The sequence below is a fragment of the Ictidomys tridecemlineatus genome, chromosome 5, assembly GCF_052094955.1.
Source record: "Ictidomys tridecemlineatus isolate mIctTri1 chromosome 5, mIctTri1.hap1, whole genome shotgun sequence".
Classification (NCBI taxonomy): domain Eukaryota; kingdom Metazoa; phylum Chordata; class Mammalia; order Rodentia; family Sciuridae; genus Ictidomys; species Ictidomys tridecemlineatus.
This window is the reverse complement of record NC_135481.1, coordinates 51,745,905-51,765,157: the sequence shown is the minus strand read 5'-3', so window position 1 is coordinate 51,765,157 and position 19,253 is coordinate 51,745,905. Positions and strand designations below refer to the sequence as shown.

Here is a 19,253-nt window from a genome sequence, read left to right as displayed (position 1 = left end):
GTAATCCACCCACCTCAGCCTCCCAAGTAGCTGGAACTACAGAAAAGCACCATCATGCCTAGTCTCCTGTTTTGTTTTTAAAGGTTGAAAAATAAAAAATAGTATGAAACAAAGACCTACGTAGATCCCAAAATCTAAAATATTCATTATTAGACCCTTTAATAGAAAATCTTTACAGATCCAGGATCAAGACTAAAAAATAGTAAATAATTCTAACCTAATAAGTGACCAACTTTATAAAGAAGCCAAAAGGAAAATTATTATTTAGATTAAATCTAACCATTTAGATTACCAATATTACCTATTAATATTCTTAATGTGGCTGAGATTTAACACTTGACACATGCTATAACTTATCTGAAATGACCTCAAATGTAGCCTCCTAGCAAAAGTTATAGGTCAAAAAGAACTTTCAGGTTTTTTTTTTAAGTTCTACTTAAAAGAGAGCAAGTGGAAAGATTTTAAGTTTTCTTTAAAATCCAAGAGTTAACCTAAAATGTGAACCATTATATTGTACAACGAGATCTAGAATAAAGAAGACTCAGTAGGAAAACTGAGGTAACTAAAGGTGATCTAGTAAAGTTGTTAAAGTGTAGTTTGATTGAATATTTTCCTAATGCCTAAAAAAAAAGAGAAAAAAAACAATATCTCCCTTAGCAAGATACTCAAAGAAATCTAAATACAATTAGAAGGAGCATCCACCAGCCAAAGACACAGCTAAACTCCACTGATGAGCAGTTCAAGATATGTAAACAGAACTGTAAAAAATAGGTAATCATTTGCAGTCCCATTAAATTATTTCTGAGAACTCTTTAGCACATAAAATGTTATCACTTCTCAAACTATGAATCAAACTTCTTACTTACACTTTCAATAATTCCTCATGAGGGGGGAAAGAAGATACCTATTTAAAAAGAATTAAATGTTATTTCAAAACAAAACTTCATAGAAGAAAAAAAAAATCTTCTCACATATAAATTAAGACAATACCAAAAGAGAAAATACCATTGTTCCCCGTGTTAGCACCTTAACTTTGTGATTTTAATAAAATCATGTACAAATTTGTAAGATGTACTGAGTATTAACTCTAATCTTCATTGTCACTATATACTTAAACTCTTCATTTAACAAATACTTATTAATTTCCTATGGGTAAAGCACTGAGGTAATATTTAACTAAAAACACTGACTTTTCACTTGGGGTTGCAAAAGGAAAAACTTGACATCTCTGTCTCCAGTTTACATCTGACTGTTTTGTTCTAAATCACCTTGGATTCCAGGTACAAGAGGTATAATCGATAAACATCATGTAATGAGTCAAAACTACTCCCCAGGCAACAATAACTTTTTCATCATCCCAACAATGCCATCCTGACCAATTCTGAAATAATAAAAAACCTGGCCACAATCTGACCAAAAAAGATTGCTAAACTATGCATATTTCTGGTTCCTCTTGTCTATATTATCTGTAAGCTCATGCCAGTACCCCCAAAGACAAGGCTAGAAACACTGATTTCCCTTTTACTTCCTGGTGTCCCACCAAGATTTAAGTTCCTTTCCTGATTTTCACCATTACTTTTTCTGTTTTGAGGGTAACTAGCCACATTTTATTTATTTGGATCCCTGGAGCCAGTCTTCCAGCCTAGGACTCCAGTAATAGAAATAGCTTGAATTTCCATGCTTTATAATCCATATTTCACTATGTAAAAATTTTAATCTTTCAAAAGTAACTTTAAAAAACCCTTAAATGAAAATGAAATCAAAAGGAAAGTTTGGAAATTTTCCTAATATGTAACAAAAAGTTCACTTTTACGTAATATGCAAAGGCACACAGGCTTCACATATTTATTCCTTGATGACTTCAATCTCCCAACCTAAATATTAGAAACTTCTTGTCAACCAGGATTCTACTTCCTTTTTTTTTTTTTTTTAAATAACCTTCATTTATTTATTTATATGTGGTGCTGAGGATCAAACCCAGAGCCTCACTCTTGCTAGGCAAGCATTCTACCACTGAGCCACAATCTCAGCTCAGGATTCTAATTCTTTGCCTTTCAAAATAAATACTATTGTATCCATACATTTGTAAATAAAATTGTGGGGAATATGCCATTTAAAATTTTAAAATTTTATTTTTATCAAGCAGAGTTACCATCTTGAATATATATTTTTCATAATGGTAGATAGACCATTACTTACAACATACTTGTTTTTCTCCAATTATTGATTTTTTTTTGAGAAAGCAACAATAGCGTATACATGTTTAAAATGACCTCTGTAAGATTTTAAGTAACTTCATAAGAAAAGCAATCTAGAGGATCAGAATACACACAGACAGATATAAAAAAAAAAAGAGCTAAATTCAGATAATAATATTATTTGGGTATATTTTTATATATTATAGATTATTTTATCTTGGCTATGGCATAGCAAATTGCTTTGTCTTACAGGAAATTTGATAAATGTTTGTATAAATAATAGAACTCTTTAATCTCAATGAAAATGTAAAAAACTGCAAGACTAATTATTGTATAATTTTTACAATATATATTTATTATATTTTTACATATTATAATTTTGTTGGTTGTATAATTTTTACCACAAAGGCAAAAGGCAGGACATTTAATAATACCTACCTGTTGGTAATTTTGTTGCTTAAGTTGCTCAATCTGGGATTGAAACAATTTGTTTTCATCTTGTACCTCCTATTTCAACAAAAATAAGACATGAATACCCAACAGAGACTTTTATTTTCCATAAGTTTTTGAAGTACATCATACAATCTAGAAAAATTCCAAAATAGTAACAATCTTAAAAGGATGTGTTAGGCCTTATTTTAAATATGTAATTACAGTAATTATACTTAGTACTAGTCTGGCAGTGACACATCTCCATGAAACAAAATAGAAGACAGAATAGGCCCAAATATTTATAGGAATTTAGTATGGAGTGACATTTCACATTAGTAGAAATAGGTTTCTCAATTAGCACTAGTGGCATTTTCGACTGGATATTTCTTTGATGTAGGAGGTTGCCCTATATATAGTAGAACATTTGGCAATTCATAGCCTTCATCTAGTAGATGCAATAATACCTTTCTTCCAGCTTTGACAACCAAAGTTTTACCTCCAGATATTGCTAAATGTGCCCTGGGGAGCAAAACCACTTCAGAAAAGATGGATTATTTAATAATGGACCTAGCCTTTCTTGATAAAATATTAAACTTCCAAAAGAGAGGGGAAAACACACACATACACAAAAAAGTCAAAAGAAAAACTCAGGCAAACAAATCAACTCATAATAACAAAGGCTAATTTCCAGGTTATTATATAAAAAGTATCTTACTAATAATAACAAAAGGCTTATTTCCAGGCTTGCCTCCCATGTATGAGGCACTGGGTTCAATTCTCAGCACCACATAAAAATAAGCAAATAAAATAAAGGCAAGCTGTTCATCTACAACTGCAAAAAAGAAAAGGCCAATTTCCATTATTATGTAAACAGCATATAATAAATTAGTAAGAATAGTAAGTCATTCCAGAAGAAAAAGTATAGAAAAAAATAAAAATATAATTACAAATCAATTTAACACATGAAGAATGCTTAACTTCTCTCACAATCAAACACAAATTTAAAACAATTTTAACAGCTTTCAAGAATAATATCAAATGTTATCATCTTTTGTCAGTGTTGGAACACTGGGAAGTGGGCCTCTATTAGCAAGACTAAATTAGTAGAAACATTTTTGGAGGGCAATTTAACATTACCTAACAAAATTTAAAATAAGCTTACCTGGGAGGGAGAGGCATGTGACAGAACCAACCCTTACAGTATGAAATGTGAGCAAAACTAGTTCAAGACACTGAAGACATATACAAACATGTAATGACTTCAAATCACTGTTCTGTAAGTATCTAAACATTAACTACATGAAGGTGAGGAGATACTGACTTCCTATTTAAGCTCTTTCAAAATAAAACATCTGCATAAACCTTTGACCCAGAAATTTATAACACAGAGACAGGAGCAAAATTATTCAAAATGTATTCACTACAGAATTGTTTGTAACACCAACTGGGATTGATTATATAAATAATACAAAAGGCTATTCAAAGTTAAAGCCAGATATGTACTTCCCTGGAGAGACCTCAAAAACATTGGTAATTAGGGAAGAAAACAAAGCAAAAAAACTATATAATACAAGTAAATATACATTTATATATTTTATGTATTGGTGATTTCTCAAAAGATATTAACCAAAAATGACAGTAGTTATCTCTAAGGAATGAGACACAATATTTGTTTAGGAAGGCTTGCTCAGCATTCTCGTCCCTTTTCATAGCAGTAAAAGCATTTTAAAAATACGCAAAGATAATAACTCACCCAATAATTAATTTTAAGTTATCATATTCACCTGTAACAGCTTTGTTTTGCTAGAAAGATCGCTCTCTTTCTCTTTTAGCACAGTTTCTATTCTCTTCATTTCATTTTCCTTCTCTTTCAACCTAGAATTTTTACAAACAACTTATCTTACTAATGTGCATTGAAAAGGAAAGCCAGACTCCAATATTACCCCTAAGAAAAATGATAGCATAAATAATGCCTATAATCTTTTTCTCTTCATACTACAAACTTTTGAATTTGTTCAAAAGAAAGTATTTCCACATCATTCTACTCAAAATTAAGAACATCCTAAAATTGCTACAGCTTATTTTGTATATAACATTTTATGATTTTATCTAGAGAAAACTCTAAAAACAAAAGGTATGAGCAAAACTGTATTTCATGAAACTGTTAGAAAATGTATCACTTAAAAAGAAATGAGTATTGCTCCCAAGAATGTTAGCCATAATTCACTGGCCCTGGAAGTTACAATATACCCAACTAATGTGCTAAAAAAGGTGTTACATATAATTTAGTCAGATACACCCTTATAGTCTTAGTCAATCTAGCCCAAGGGAATTCCACCTGTCATCTAAGCAACACGACCTTTTTTGTGAGGAGCAAGCAAGCCACTGGGGATTAAAACCAGGGGCACTTTACTACTGAGGTACAGTCCCAGGCCTTTTATCTTTTATTTTGAGACAGGGTCTAAGTTACTGAGGCTGGGTTTGAATTTGCATATCTTCTTGTCTCCAACTCCTAAGTAGCTCAGATTATAGGTGTGTGCCCCAGCACCCAACTATACTGCTAAATGTTCGGTTTATCCATCTTATCCAAGCAGGAACTCAGTATCTCCAGTGTCTGAAGGTTCTCAGGTATTTGCTGAATGGAACACTATTTTTATTCCATTTAAATCCAAAAAGAATATCAAGATGCTTATAAGTCAATATGAAAAATACACCTGAACACATAATAAATGTGGGATAAAAGAATGAAAAGACAAACCTTAAGTACATATTGCTAAAGTGAAAGAAACCAATCTGAAAAAGTTACATACTATATGGTTCCAACTATGACATTCTGGAAAAAGCGTAACTATGGAGATAGTAAGATGATTCCATGGTTGCCAGAATTCAGGGTGAGGGGGATAGGAGGGGGGAATAAATGAAAGGAGGATGGATAAATGAACAGGTGAAGCACAGAAGATTTTTAGGTCAGCAAAACTATTCTGTATGATACTATAATGAATATACTGTCATTATACGTTTGTTAAAACCTACAGAGTGAATCCCAACAAAAACCTGATGTTCAGTTTAAAAAAACGTATTGCTATTGGCTATAAACTGCTTTAAATATATATATTACTAATGAAAAATGTTATAACAGGGGAAATGAAAGGGGGATATGGGAACTCTTGTTTTTCTTTTTCATATTTTCTGTATACCTAATTTCTCTCATTTTTCTGTAAACCTAAATATGCCCCCATAAAGTCTATTAATTTAAAAATAAAATACAAGTAAAAGGTAAGGCAAAAATAAACCTAAAATATACACTTTCGTAATTTATATACCAACTACAAAGATGCCACAAGTGTCCTAAGCTTTCTCTTAGAAGATGAGAAAAGCACCTTGACAGTTATATAATGCCCAAGAAATAAACTAGTTGCACAAATGAGCCATCTTGTTGTCAAGAAGTCATCTTCCTTGTATTCATAAATGACTTAATAAATATTCACATTATCTTAATTTCAAAGACTACTTTCAAGAGGAAACTTCTTAAAAACAAACACTGATAAATATTGCTGGGCACCACATTAAAGAAAAATCCCTTTGAGGGGCTGGGGATGTGGCTCAAGCGGTAGCGTGCTCGCCTGGCATGCGTGCGGCCCGGGTTCGATCCTCAGCACCACATACCAACAAAGATGTTGTGTCCGCCAAGAACTAAAAAATAAATATTAAAAAATTCTCTCTCTCTCTCTCTCTCTCTCTCTCTCTCTCTCTCTCTCTCTCTCTCTCCCCCCTCTCTCACTCTCTCTTTAAAAAAAAAAAAAAAAGAAAAATCCCTTTGAAGTGACTCTAGAGAGAACCAAAAAGCTAAGGTCCTGATACCATTCCTCACCAGTGCAGCCTCATTTAGCTTAAGAAAACAGATTTCACAGTACATAAAATTGGTTTCAGGATGAGCATCTACAAAATCTGACACCTCCTATACTGACTGCAGTCAATATTTTTACTATTCAGCACAGAATAACAAATGTGACAAGTTCTATTTTACCAATATTATGACTATAATTATTTTCTAATTAGAAATGTTATTCCTCAAATACTAATTTTAAGCTGTGGACATACACATATGCATATTTATTTTTTTCTCATTTTCAGTATGTTTTTAACACAGTTACTTCTCCTTGCCTTATCTTCTAAAGTTTGGGGTTTTTATTTTTTTGTTTTGTTTTTGTTTCTTTTTCTTATTCCTTTTTCTCCTTTCTTCTTCTAATAGCTGAATTCTCCTATTTTTTCTCCCTCCTTTTGTGTTCATATTTTTTCTTTCTTTATAACCATCATTTGTTGCTTTCTATTTGTTCACATTTTTTTTCACCAGCACATATCCCCTTTATTAATTAATTACCCAGTATATTCATATTCTACAACTGTGAATGTGGTTCAGGGATCACACCAAGTAGGAGCTAGAAAGCCAGGGTTCATCAGTCACATTATCCAAAAGACCATGGCAGCTATGCTGTTGATGGTACCTCAGGCATCCCTTTGACCAGGAAACCTTGCTCTCTGGCTGCTCAACCTTGGGGAGGCCCAGAGCCCCTCAGCTCCAGATAATTATTTGTCTGTGGCCCTTGGGAGCTTGGAGATCAGGATACAGACCCTGTGGCCTGGCTATGGAGATGGTAAAACATTCTAAACTTTCTTCTACTTCCTATCACATAATCTTTTCTCTTAATGAACTGTATTTTTATCATCTTTTAGAACTATTTGTTTTATATAACTCCTGTCCCTACCATTCATGTTGTAATTATTACTGCTGTGGATGCCACAGTTGACACTTGCTGTTTGTTTTAATGCCATATCTAGTTTACAGTTATTTATTGTGTTTGCTGTTGTCAACTGCAGACTCCACCATTTCTGTATTTGTGATAGTGTTGTAAAGATTACAGTAGGCACCTGGTATTTATTTGAATGCTGTATATTATTTGCATAAAGTGTTGCTATTATTTCCCCCTTTTTTGTGAAGTGCCAGGAATCTACTGGGTCACTACAAGTTCACAGGGTAGAGACTCTGCTGCAGAACTAAACTCGGCCAAAAGATGGTACACCTTGCTCCACAGACAAATTAACAATACTCAAACTTCAGCTATACTTGAATACGAAGAATAGAAGGGACAAAAACTTAAGACAAGGCCCCAAATAGGAAGGGCAAAGAGTGGGCCTTCAGGTCCGGATCACAGATAGCCACACCTACAACAAAAACAGAATTAACACAAAGCCTGTGGATATCACACTCAGGAGGGGGTCTCAATCTAGTTCACTTAAGGACACTCTCACAAGAGAAGGCTGTGCTCTAAAAAGACCCACATAAGAGTGAAAGAGAAATCCATCCTGATAGATGCATAAAACCCAACACAGGAATGAGAAATTCCTTTAAAAAAAATGAAGCTTCCTAAATTTCATAATTCATCAGCAACTGATTCCAAAGATATTCAAGTGGAGGAAATTATAAGATTTCAACAGAATGATTATAAAAATGATCAATGAATTTCAAAAACAGAATAAATTAAGAAAGTCAATATAGGTTATGAATGAGAAATTCAATAAAGAAATAGACATATTGAAAAAGAACCAATATACAAATGAAAGACCCAATCAAATCTAATATAGTAGACCATGCTGAGAATAGAATTGCACCTGGAAGACAAAGTTGCCAGCCTTGAACATTCAGACAGTTTTAAAGAAAGGAAGATAAGTAACCATGATCAGAATATACAAGAACTCTGAATATTAAGAGTTCAAATTTAAGATTCATTGGAATTGAAGAGGGCTGTAAGGTACAGGCTAACAGAAATGATAACCTCTTCAGAGAAATTTTCCAAACTTCAAAATGAGATTGATACCCAGATACAAGAGGCATTCAGAACCCCAAATAGACATATTGGTAAAGGGAACAATCCAACAAGAAGATATAACAATAGTAAATACTTATGACCCAAATGTTAATATACCTAATTACACAAGAGACACTACTCAAATTAAAGCCTCAAACAGACCCCAGTTCAATAATACTGGGTGATTTCAACACATCTCTCTCACTATTAGATAGGTCGTCCAGACAAACTCAGTAGACTTTTTGAACCTGAAAATGATTTCAAATCAAATTGACTTAACAGACATCTATAGAATACTTCATCCAACAACAGCTAAATACACTTTGTTCTCAGCACCTCATGAATATTCTCTAAAAAATAACATATTTTAGACCACAAAGCAATTCTTAGCAAATACAAAACAACTGAAAAAAATTCCTTGGATCTTATCAAACCATATTGGGATGAAATTAGAAATTAACACCAAAAAACAAACAAACAAAAAAATCCTACAGAAGCTATATAAAAACATGGGAACTGAACAATACACATTTGAATGGTGAATGGGTAATACAAGAAATCAGAGGAGAAATTTAAAAATTCTTAGAATCAAATCAGAATAGTGATAAAACACATCAGAACCTCAGGGATACTATGAGGGCAGTTCTAAGAGGAAAGTTTATAGCTATGAATGCTACATAAGAAAATCAGAAAAGAGCCCAATAAACAACCTAATAATGCATCTCAAAGCCTTTGAAAAAGAAAAACAAACCAACCTCAAAACCAGTAGAAGGAAATAATTGAGATCAAAGCCAAAAAAAAATCAATGAAATTTTTGAATTAAAAAAAAACAATACAAAGAACCAATGAAAGAAATGGCTCTTTGAAAAGATAAACAAGATTGAAAAGCCTTTTGACAAACTAACCAAAAGAAAAAGACAGAAGACCCAAATTAATGAAATAAGACATGAAAATATAGAAATCACCAGAGAAATCACAGAAATCCAGAGGATCATTCGAGACTATTTTGAAAACTAATACTCCAATAAATTGGAAACCTAGAAGAAATGGATATATTTCTAGACATATACAATCTGTCCAAATTCAATCAGGAGGATTGAAAACCTGAACAGATCAATAACTAGCAATGAGAAAGAAGCAGTAAGAAAAAGCCTTTTAACAAAGAAAAACCCAGGATTCTCAGCTAAATTCTTAAACTTTTACACAGAAGAACTAATGCCAATGGTCCTCAAATTATTCCATGAAATACAAAGTTACGGAATACTTCAAAATTCATTCTAGAAGGCAAGTATCATACTCATATCAACACCAGATAAGGACACACCAAGGAAAGAAAACTATAGATCAATATCCTTGATGAACTTAGATGCAAAAATACTTAATATTAGCAAATACTGTATTCAACAATATGATAAGAAGATTGTACATCATGACCAAATCCATTTTATCCCAGGAAAGCAAGGATGGTCTAACATACACAAATCAATAAATGTAATTCATCACATTAATAGGAATAAGGACAAAAATCACTTAGTTATCTTAATAGATGCAGAGGAAGCCTTTAACAAAACTCAGCACCCATTTGTGATTTAAAAAATACACCACCGAAGAAACTAGGAATAAAAGGAACCTATCTCAACATTATAAAGGTTATAAACATAGAACCCAAAGCCAACATCAGAGTGAATGGGGAAAAAAAAATAAAAACATATTCTTTAAAATTTGGAACAAGACAAGGATGTCCACTCTCACCACTCCTATTTAATACAGTTCTAGAAATTCTAGGCAGAGCAATTAAGCCAGAGAGGGAAATAAGAAATTAAAAAAAAAGAAAAAAAATTACTGTTTGCAAAAGATATGATCCTATTTGTACCTTGAAGACCCAAAAAGCTCCACCAAAAGACCACAAAGCTAAGAAACAAATGCAGCAAAGCAGCAGGTTACAAAATAAACATACAAAAACCAATAGTTTTCTATATACCAACATGAATCTACTGAGAAAGAAATCAGGAAAACAATACCATTAACAATAGCCTCAAGAAAAATAAAATACCTAGGAATAAATCTAACTGAGGAAGTGAAAGACCTCTATAATAAAAGTATAGAACACTGAAGAAATAAATAGATAATGATACAAGAAGATGGAAAGACCTCCTGTGTTCATGGACAGGCAGTGTTAATATTGTTACAATGAATATATTACCAAAAGCAATATACAAAGCAATCCCCATCAAAATACCAATGACATTCTCCACAGAACTAGAAAAAACTCCTAAAACTTATTTGGAAGAATAAAAGAACCAGATATCAACTCAAAATGGATTTAAGAACTAGGAATTTGACCAGAAACTATGTAACTCCTAGAAGAAAAAAGCCAACACTCCAACCTATAGGCACAGGCAACAAGTTTCTCAATAGGACCCCTAAATAATGCCAAAGAGAAATAAAAGGAATGGCATCAAATTAAAATTTTTCTATTCAGCAAAGGAAACAAAGAATGTGAAGAGAGAATTTACAGAATGGGAGAAAATCTTTGCTAGCTACTCTTCTGACTAAGGATTAATGTCCAGAATCTATAAAGAATTCAAAGAACTTGACACCAAAAAAGCAAATGACCCAATTAATAATGAGCAAATAAATTAAACAGACACTTCTCAAAAGAAGAAATACAATGGCCAACAAATATATGAAAAAACATTTAGCATCATTAGCAAAAGAGAAATGCAACTCAAAACTAGACTGAGAGTTCATCTAACTCCAGTTAAAATGGCAGTCATGTGGATAAAAATGAAAACTTTTAAATTATTGGTGGAACTGTAAACTAGTATAGTCACTGTGGAAATCAACATGAAGGCTCCTCAAAAGATAGGAATGGACCCACCATATGACCCAGTATTTAATCTGAAGAATGAGTCAAAGAATGAGTCATCATACAATAGCTGAGACATGCATAACCATGTTTAAAGCAGCACATTTCACAATAGTTAAAACTATGGAACTAACCTGTGTGGTGTCCATCAATGGATAAATGAATAAAGAAAATGTAGTGTGTGTGTGTGTGTGTGTGTGTGTGTGTGTGTGTGTGTGTGTACATGGAGTTTTATTCAGTCATAAAAAATGAAATTATGTCATCTGCAGGAAAATGGATGAAACTAGAGACCATTATGTTAAGCAAAACAAGGCACACTCAGAAGATCAAGGATCATATTTACTCATGTGGAAGCTAGAGAGGGAGAAAGGTGAAAAAAGGTAGGAGGGGTGAGGAATCTCATGAAAATAGAAGGGAGATAAGTAAAGGGTACAGGAGTAAGAGGGGGAAAGGGGAAATACTAGGGAATAATTTGGCCAAATTATACTGCTATATTGTGTGCATGTACAGATACATAAGAACAAATCCAACCATTATGTACAACTATAATGCATTAATAAAAAAAAAAATACAACAGGGGCTAGGGGAAGCTGGCTAAATGTATACTTACACAATTTCAAGCTCTTCAAATTGTGATGTAGAATACGCCTAAGAAACAGATTCACATTTTTTAACACCAACATCAAAATAAACCAGGTATTACAATAAAAATACAGAATCACAGACCAGTAAAATAAAAACATAATTATGTGGTAAATTTAAGACTAGAGCTTTTGTAAAACAAAGAATGAGTTTTTTCTTGATCAAATTTAACTTTTGTTATTTATTTTTCAAAGACTACAGATTAATATACAAACTAAACACAGTTAAAAATGAGCCTGCTGTGCAGTTGAAAAAGGAAGAAGGAAACGCTTATAAGCTTAGACTGAGAAATCAAGCTGTTAATTATGACTTGACTGGAATACAAGTTAAGATATTTTAATAATAACAATGGAAAACATGATTTTCCTGGTTAAGAAACTAAGAACACTTTAACTTCTTTACTTCCAAATACAATAAAGATTTCTCATTGCTATGTAACAAGTTGGTAATTTGTCTATACTATACCTTCTGCAAGTTATGTTGTGCTGCTTCCTGCATATAAGTCTTCAAAGATTCGTTTTCTTCTTGCAGATCCTTAAAAAGAATAGATGTGAACTGATATTCAAATATAAAAAAAAGGTATTTTTTAACTTTTGTTTGTAAAGTCTCACCTGTAACCATTTCTCTCTATTGGCTAGATCTTTCTCCTTCTCTTCTATAAGAACCTTCATGGTATTCACCTGTTCCTCCTTTCCTTTTAATCTGATAATAAATTAGTAAGAACTATAAATGAACATGACCATTAAAAGCAAAAATACTTTAGACTGAAAAATCATATTTCAGGTAGTACTCACAGAAAGAAAGTGACTAAAATAAACTAAAACTTATGTTAACGTATAAAGGCACATTAAGATTTTGAAGGCATAATCCAATTAAGAAGTATAGGACTGATTAAAGAAAATTCTAATCAATGAATATGCAGATACCGAACACAAAATAGAGTAGCTCCAATTCACAATACCTAAACTATGAAACCAACCTAGATGCCCTGAAACAGATGAATGTATAAAGAAAATGTGGTACAGGGGAGGGAAGAGGAGGGAGGGGGACATGAAAGACGATGAGATGGATATCATTACCCTAAGTACATGTATAAAGACACAAATGGAGTGACTCTAATTTGCATACAACTAGATATATGAAAAACTGTGCTCTATATGTGTAGTATGAATTGTAATGCATTCTGCTATCATATATAACAAATTAAAATTTTAAAAAAAGAAAATGTGGTACATATACACAATGAAATATTACTAAGCCTTAAAGAAGAATGAAAGTATAGCATTTGCAAGGAAATGAATGGAGCTGCAGAATATCATGCTAAGCAAAACCCCCAAACCAAAGGCCAAATGTTTTCTTTGATAAGTGGATGCTAATTCATAATGGGGGGGGGGGATGAAGTAACTTTAGATTGTGTATAGGGGAATGAGGGGTGGGGATGGGAAAGATGGAGGAATAAGATAGGCATTATTACCCTACACACATGTATGATTACACTACTGGTGTAACTCAGCCCATGTACAGCCAGAGGAATGAAAAGTTCAACTCATACTCTTCTATATGACCCTGTTCAATTTAGACAGCTGAGAAAGGAGGAGAGGAAAATGACAAAGTACTGGGGAATAAGACTGATCAAATTATGTTGTTTATAAATACAAATATGGCACAATGAATCCCACAGCTATGTGTAATTATAACATCCCAATAAAAAATAAATTAGATGGTTGAAGCGGGAAAGTCACTTCAACAATATATATTCAGTTTCAGGTGGCTATTAAATAGTCAAAGAGCAATATCTCAGCTTAAGTCATACTCAGACTATAAGTCAAGATAAAATAAGATTTCCCATCTTTTCTTCTTCCCCCCAAAAAACTTAAAGAGATTAAGGCATAATGAAAAACTGAAGACTTTAAGGGCCTGTAAAGTAATTTTTTATATTTTCTAAAAATATTATTTGAAGCAAATAAAAAGAAGCCATGACTTTATTACATTTAACTTGTGGAAAAAGAGATATTTGTAGGAATAAAAGACAAAAGAGTACTTACAACTTCTGAAGCTCCTGAACTTGAGAAGTGATAGATAACTGAAATATAAGGAGAAAAAAAGTAATTTATAATCCATTCAACGATGCCAATAAGCTTTATGACATATTTATAATTCATACACTTCAAATTACAAAGATCCCAGCTGAATTTTTCATGCCAAAACAAGATGTGTTTTAATTTCACCTCCCTTGACCTCCAATGACAATAAAAGTTAACAAACTAAAAATAGAACAGGGAGGGGGAAAGACAAAGGAGATGGTTAAAAATGGTAAGTCTAAATATGATATTTCTATAATTGTGAAAATTAGAGTATTAACTAACTCTCCACATACCTCCTGATAATTAATATCAGAGCTTTTCTCTGGCCCAGTTTTAAAAAGTAACTCTTCAACAGTATTCTATATTATCCTTTCATTACGTTTCCTTTTTAAAAAAAAAAAAAATCATACATCTTCTAATACTACCTTTTATTCCCATTCTCACAGTCCCTTCAAATCTTGACTTCATTTCCTCAAAGGAGCCTCTCCTGAATCCTCAATCTATATTTGAGAAGTATGATCTTTTCACAAGTGGGAGGAACTCAAAGAGATATTATTGAATGAATCTTTTCAATGAATAAATCATCCCTTCATGCAATTTCACCATCTTTATTCAATGAAGCCTTATCACATTAAATTCAATAAACTCCATCTATTTCCAGTAATCCCATCCACTTCTAGAATGTCCCAGTAAAATTTGTGTTTTGTTCTATAGGCAGAAGACTGAGCAACATATGTATTCTACCAAAAAAATTCTGTTCCATGTAGTTGGTTAGTTGGCTAGTTTTTATAAATGGGAGGTTTTGGTAATGAAAGATTTACCAAAGTGTTTTGCATTTTATTTTTAAGTTGTAAACAAATGAAACACTAATCCAAAAAAAAAAAAAAGAAAAGAAAAGAAAAACTTTCCAGAAAAAGACCTTTGATGGAAATTCCAAAAGATATATGGATTATAATAGACACTTTCTCAAATCAGCCCCCCCCCCAAAGCATATAACCCAACATACTTAAGCATACTACTAGAAGGTTTTTTTCCTGAGTTAAAAAGAAAAAAAAAAGTAGCTCATAAATATCATATACACTATAAATCTGTCATGCTATGGCTCTTAGATTTTTACCTGTTGAGCCTTTTCAAGCTGGATATTTCCTATTTCTTCTTTTAGAGTCTCTATTTCCTGTTTCAAATCCTTGACAATGACAAAACAGACAAGATTGGACAATGGAACACAGAAATTGACATAAATGCAATGTACAGACAAACACATGAAATTAAATGATGTTAACTAAAGCTGATAAACAGAAAACCAAACACGCTGTTTTCTAAATCTCTTCCAATACCTGAACAGTTTTCTCCTTATTAGCAACTTTGAGAACTTCAGCTTCCAGAAGCTCTTCCACAGACTTGATCTTTCCATCTTTCTCATGGATCCTTAATAAACATACACAGTATTAGTTTGAATAGAAATCACCAGGATCCACCAACTAAGACACAAAAACAACACTGATCATGAAAAGGCTTTTCAACTCCTATGTTAAGTAAAACAGCAACCTATCTTTGCAGGGAGAAAAAAAAGTGAGGGGAGGGACTTAAACCTACTCCTAAAATAGAATCAAGTAACTACCAGATTATTAAAGCCTATGCAGACAAGAATTTGGTAATGTGCTTCAACAGTTCATAAGGAATATAAGATCTGTACAAAGAAGAACATTAGAGATAAGCAAGTTCCTCTCAACAATGGAATTTTCCAGGATTTTGGAGCTCTGGCAGAACTTGTACACAATTACACCAAACTTTACAGACACCTTAAAAAGAGGATACATGCAAGGACATAAATGTCTTATAATATTACCTGGTTTTTGAAAGACAAAAAATTAGCAGTTTGATGGCATATAAAAATAAATCTAATCAATTATGAAAACTTTTTTTTTAAAATTACACTTGGGAAAGAATGACTTTCCTTAGTACATTAATGAAAAAATTTGTAGTATAAGTTAACTAACATACATCAGGTGTCTCTCCAAAAAGTAAAACTAGATTTGTGAGTACTAAGAAAATAGGCCAAAAAACAAAGACCAGGTTGAAGTAAGGTTATCACTTACACTTTCTTAAGTTCTTCAACTAAAGATGCAAAAGAAACCTAGAAATAGGAAAATATCTTATTTAGTAAATTGCTCTATTAATGCATCAGAAGTAGAAAAGTACAATTTATCCTTAAATTTTCCACTATACCAAATGGGAAAAGTAAACCCAGGAATTCTTTCTAGATGTTTCAAATGTCATAATGATGAAAATAACAATATACTAAAGGTAAAGAGTTTTAAAATTACCTGTAAGTGTAGGTCAAAAGAAAAATCATTAAAGGTTTAAATCATTTAGTCATTCTAACTAGACAAAGAAAAAAATACAACTAGGAAACTGTCTAAATTTTAGTAACCTCTTTTAAACATTATTTATATTCAATTTTTATTTGTATACTCAAAACTGCAATGACTCTAATAGTGACTGGCATGCTATAAATTCAACAAACTATAGCAATATTACTGATAATCAAATAAATAGTCATTCATTGATTTAAAAACTATACTTGATAAATTCCACCTTGGAAGAGAAACAAACTTGATATGTTTTTATGTAAATTTCCACTGTTTAAAAAAGAACAGTTGTAGAATCTACTATATGCATTACCTGATCATTTTGCTTAGCCTTTAAGTCTTGAACTTCTTTCGTCAGAGATGAATTTTCTGTTCTTATTGCCTTTTTCAAAGACACATAAGTACAACATACTTTTATCTTCTGAAGAATTAGATAGCTTCAAAATACACTCACTTCTCATTTTCCTTTAGCTGCTGCTTTTCCTCTCTGTAAAGTCCCAAAATCCCACTTGTTGCATATGTCTACAATTTTGTAACTTCTTTTAGTGAAATGGGTTTTTTAATTCAACTGTCCCAGAACTATATCTATTTATATTTCCACAAATTCAAAAACAGAGTATACTATACCCACTTGTCAATTTTGACATGATCCTCTCTAAATTCAAATATATCTTTTATTTTACTTTCCAGCAACTGCATCCTTATCAAGTTAGTTAAGACTGATGATAACAGTTATTGATAACAACATAGACCTCCAATACTATTCCAGAGACCTATGAAGTCTGCTAGTAATCATTTGTTTATAATTTGGACATGGGTGCAAGTAGAGAAGCATATACAACACTAAGTACAGCAACAGTATCAACCTCTTTAAGGGAGTGAATGCTACAAACTATGCATTTTTCTATTTCTCAAAAATCATTTAAAATTAAAGTTATAAATTTATAAAATGTCATTAACTAATATTAAGTTTAAGAGCTATGAGAAAACCTTTTACAATTATAGTGAAACTCCTTCGGGTTCACGAGTAAGCACAAGGAAAACAAATCTACAAAATGCTTTACATTCAGTTCCTCCTCTTTAGTGGCCACCTGAATAAGTCCAGTTTCAAGTAATTCTTCTACAGTCTTTAACTTTTCATCTTTTTCTTGAATGCTGCAATTATAAATTAAAAACTTATTATAAACTATTCTTAAGGTAAATAATATCATTCCTAAATATTTTACATGAATCAACCCCTCTGTCCATCACTCCTTACAAACTTTAATCCAAGAACGGCTTCTTGAGGATCTCCACCCTCAAGAAACCGTTCTTGGATTTAGGGTACTTCTCAGTTTTAGGGTACTTCTTCATTACCATTAAGGAAACTGTGCTCAAGCACTACAGGCTTATATACCAGTCTAAAAGGTCAATCACCACTACACTGACATAGACCATATTATAAAATCCCAAATAAGCAATAGCATATCACACTCCCTTCTACCACAAAGGACAAAGAGAATTTTAAGAACATAGATTAGTGTCATTAATAATCCTGTTATGACAAATTTGGTAGAAATGAGTCACTGAAAATTTCTTTTCAAAAAGGACAAATTTAAACTCTTACCATTTTTCCATTTGTTCCACAACATCTTTATTAGGCTGAAAATAAAAATCACCGAAAAGTTTAATTCTACCAAGTTTGCATGAAATAAAACTAGATTAGAAATAGAACTCTGTGGAAATTATTTAGAATTCTAAATACATCCAAAATTTAAGGAAATGACCATTATTTGAAAACTGCTATTATAATTTTTAAATTCAAAAGACACAAGATGACAAAAAAGAGGTTATCTACACAAAGGATACAGATAAGAAGTATATGGGGCTGGCAAAATAAACTAGTAACTTATGAATAATTTTTTATTACTATGAAGGATAACCTTGAGGTTCAGGGAAAATCCGCTTCACTTCCCTTATATTAATTAAATTCTTCAAATATAAAAAATCCAAGCCTCTAAAGCATTACAAGTCAAAGAAAGGTTTTTTCTTTTTTTTTTTTTTGACAAAGATCCCCCCACAATAAGTTATAATACTTATCAGCAAGTGAACACACCCTGTTTACAGCTCAATGGATTTTTAATATGTAAATACTATGTAAACACCAGTTAGACCAAAAATAGAGAATGCTTTAAAAAAGCTCATCAACTACAGAAGCAACATAAACATTCTCTTCATTGTCTGACAGATCCTTCAACCTTTGTAACTCACTCTTTCTCCCCATCTACTTTTCTAAAATCTTGGTAGTTCTTACTTTACCAATCTTATTACAACCATTTCTCACAAATAAAAATAATTTTTCCATTGCCAAATCCAAGTCCTAAGGTTTCACTTCTTATATATTTCTAAAATCAACCCCTTCTCTTTAATGAGTAAGTTTAGGTCTAAACCTTTACTCATTTCAAATATCACAAGATCCTCATTCTTATCCCTGTTTATATGGATTGATTTGTGCAGTGCACAAGAAGAATGTACTAAGAAAAAAACTGTCCCACCCTTAAAAAGGAGATAGGAAATGTCAATTAAATTAGATTTTTTTAAAAATCATGCAGTACTAAGTTTTCAATCTTCCACAAAGATGGATTTTGTTTACTTTTATTTTTTATGAATGCCATCTCACAAAAAGACTACACTATGAAGTCCAAATTACCTATACCTTAATTATTTGGTTGTATTGTACTTTTAGTCCCCTCTGCTTCTCTCTCTCATAAATCCAAACACCTAGAGTTTAGGACGATTACCTAGAGTAA

The 19,253-nt window shown here is 32.1% G+C and overlaps 1 protein-coding gene across 11 annotated transcripts in view; it reads right to left on the bottom strand.

Moving 5' to 3' along the window:
* Ktn1 (kinectin 1) overlaps positions 1-19,253 on the bottom strand; it is a 106,708-nt gene that overhangs the window by 21,385 nt on the left and 66,070 nt on the right. For 6 of the 11 annotated variants that reach the window (XM_078049941.1, XM_078049946.1, XM_078049947.1 and 3 more), the window contains 13 exons: positions 18,071-18,105; positions 17,529-17,619; positions 16,778-16,846; positions 16,192-16,229; positions 15,430-15,520; positions 15,210-15,278; positions 14,054-14,091; positions 12,620-12,710; positions 12,474-12,542; positions 11,977-12,014; positions 4,415-4,505; positions 2,637-2,705; positions 867-904 (listed from right to left, as the gene is read on the bottom strand). In XM_078049941.1, coding sequence (XP_077906067.1) covers positions 867-904; positions 2,637-2,705; positions 4,415-4,505; positions 11,977-12,014; positions 12,474-12,542; positions 12,620-12,710; positions 14,054-14,091; positions 15,210-15,278; positions 15,430-15,520; positions 16,192-16,229; positions 16,778-16,846; positions 17,529-17,619; positions 18,071-18,105 — 827 coding nt within the window. The remainder of the gene's footprint in view (positions 1-866; positions 905-2,636; positions 2,706-4,414; positions 4,506-11,976; positions 12,015-12,473; positions 12,543-12,619; positions 12,711-14,053; positions 14,092-15,209; positions 15,279-15,429; positions 15,521-16,191; positions 16,230-16,777; positions 16,847-17,528; positions 17,620-18,070; positions 18,106-19,253) is intronic. The other 5 variants (XM_078049944.1, XM_078049948.1, XM_078049949.1 and 2 more) reach the window with 2 other exon arrangements.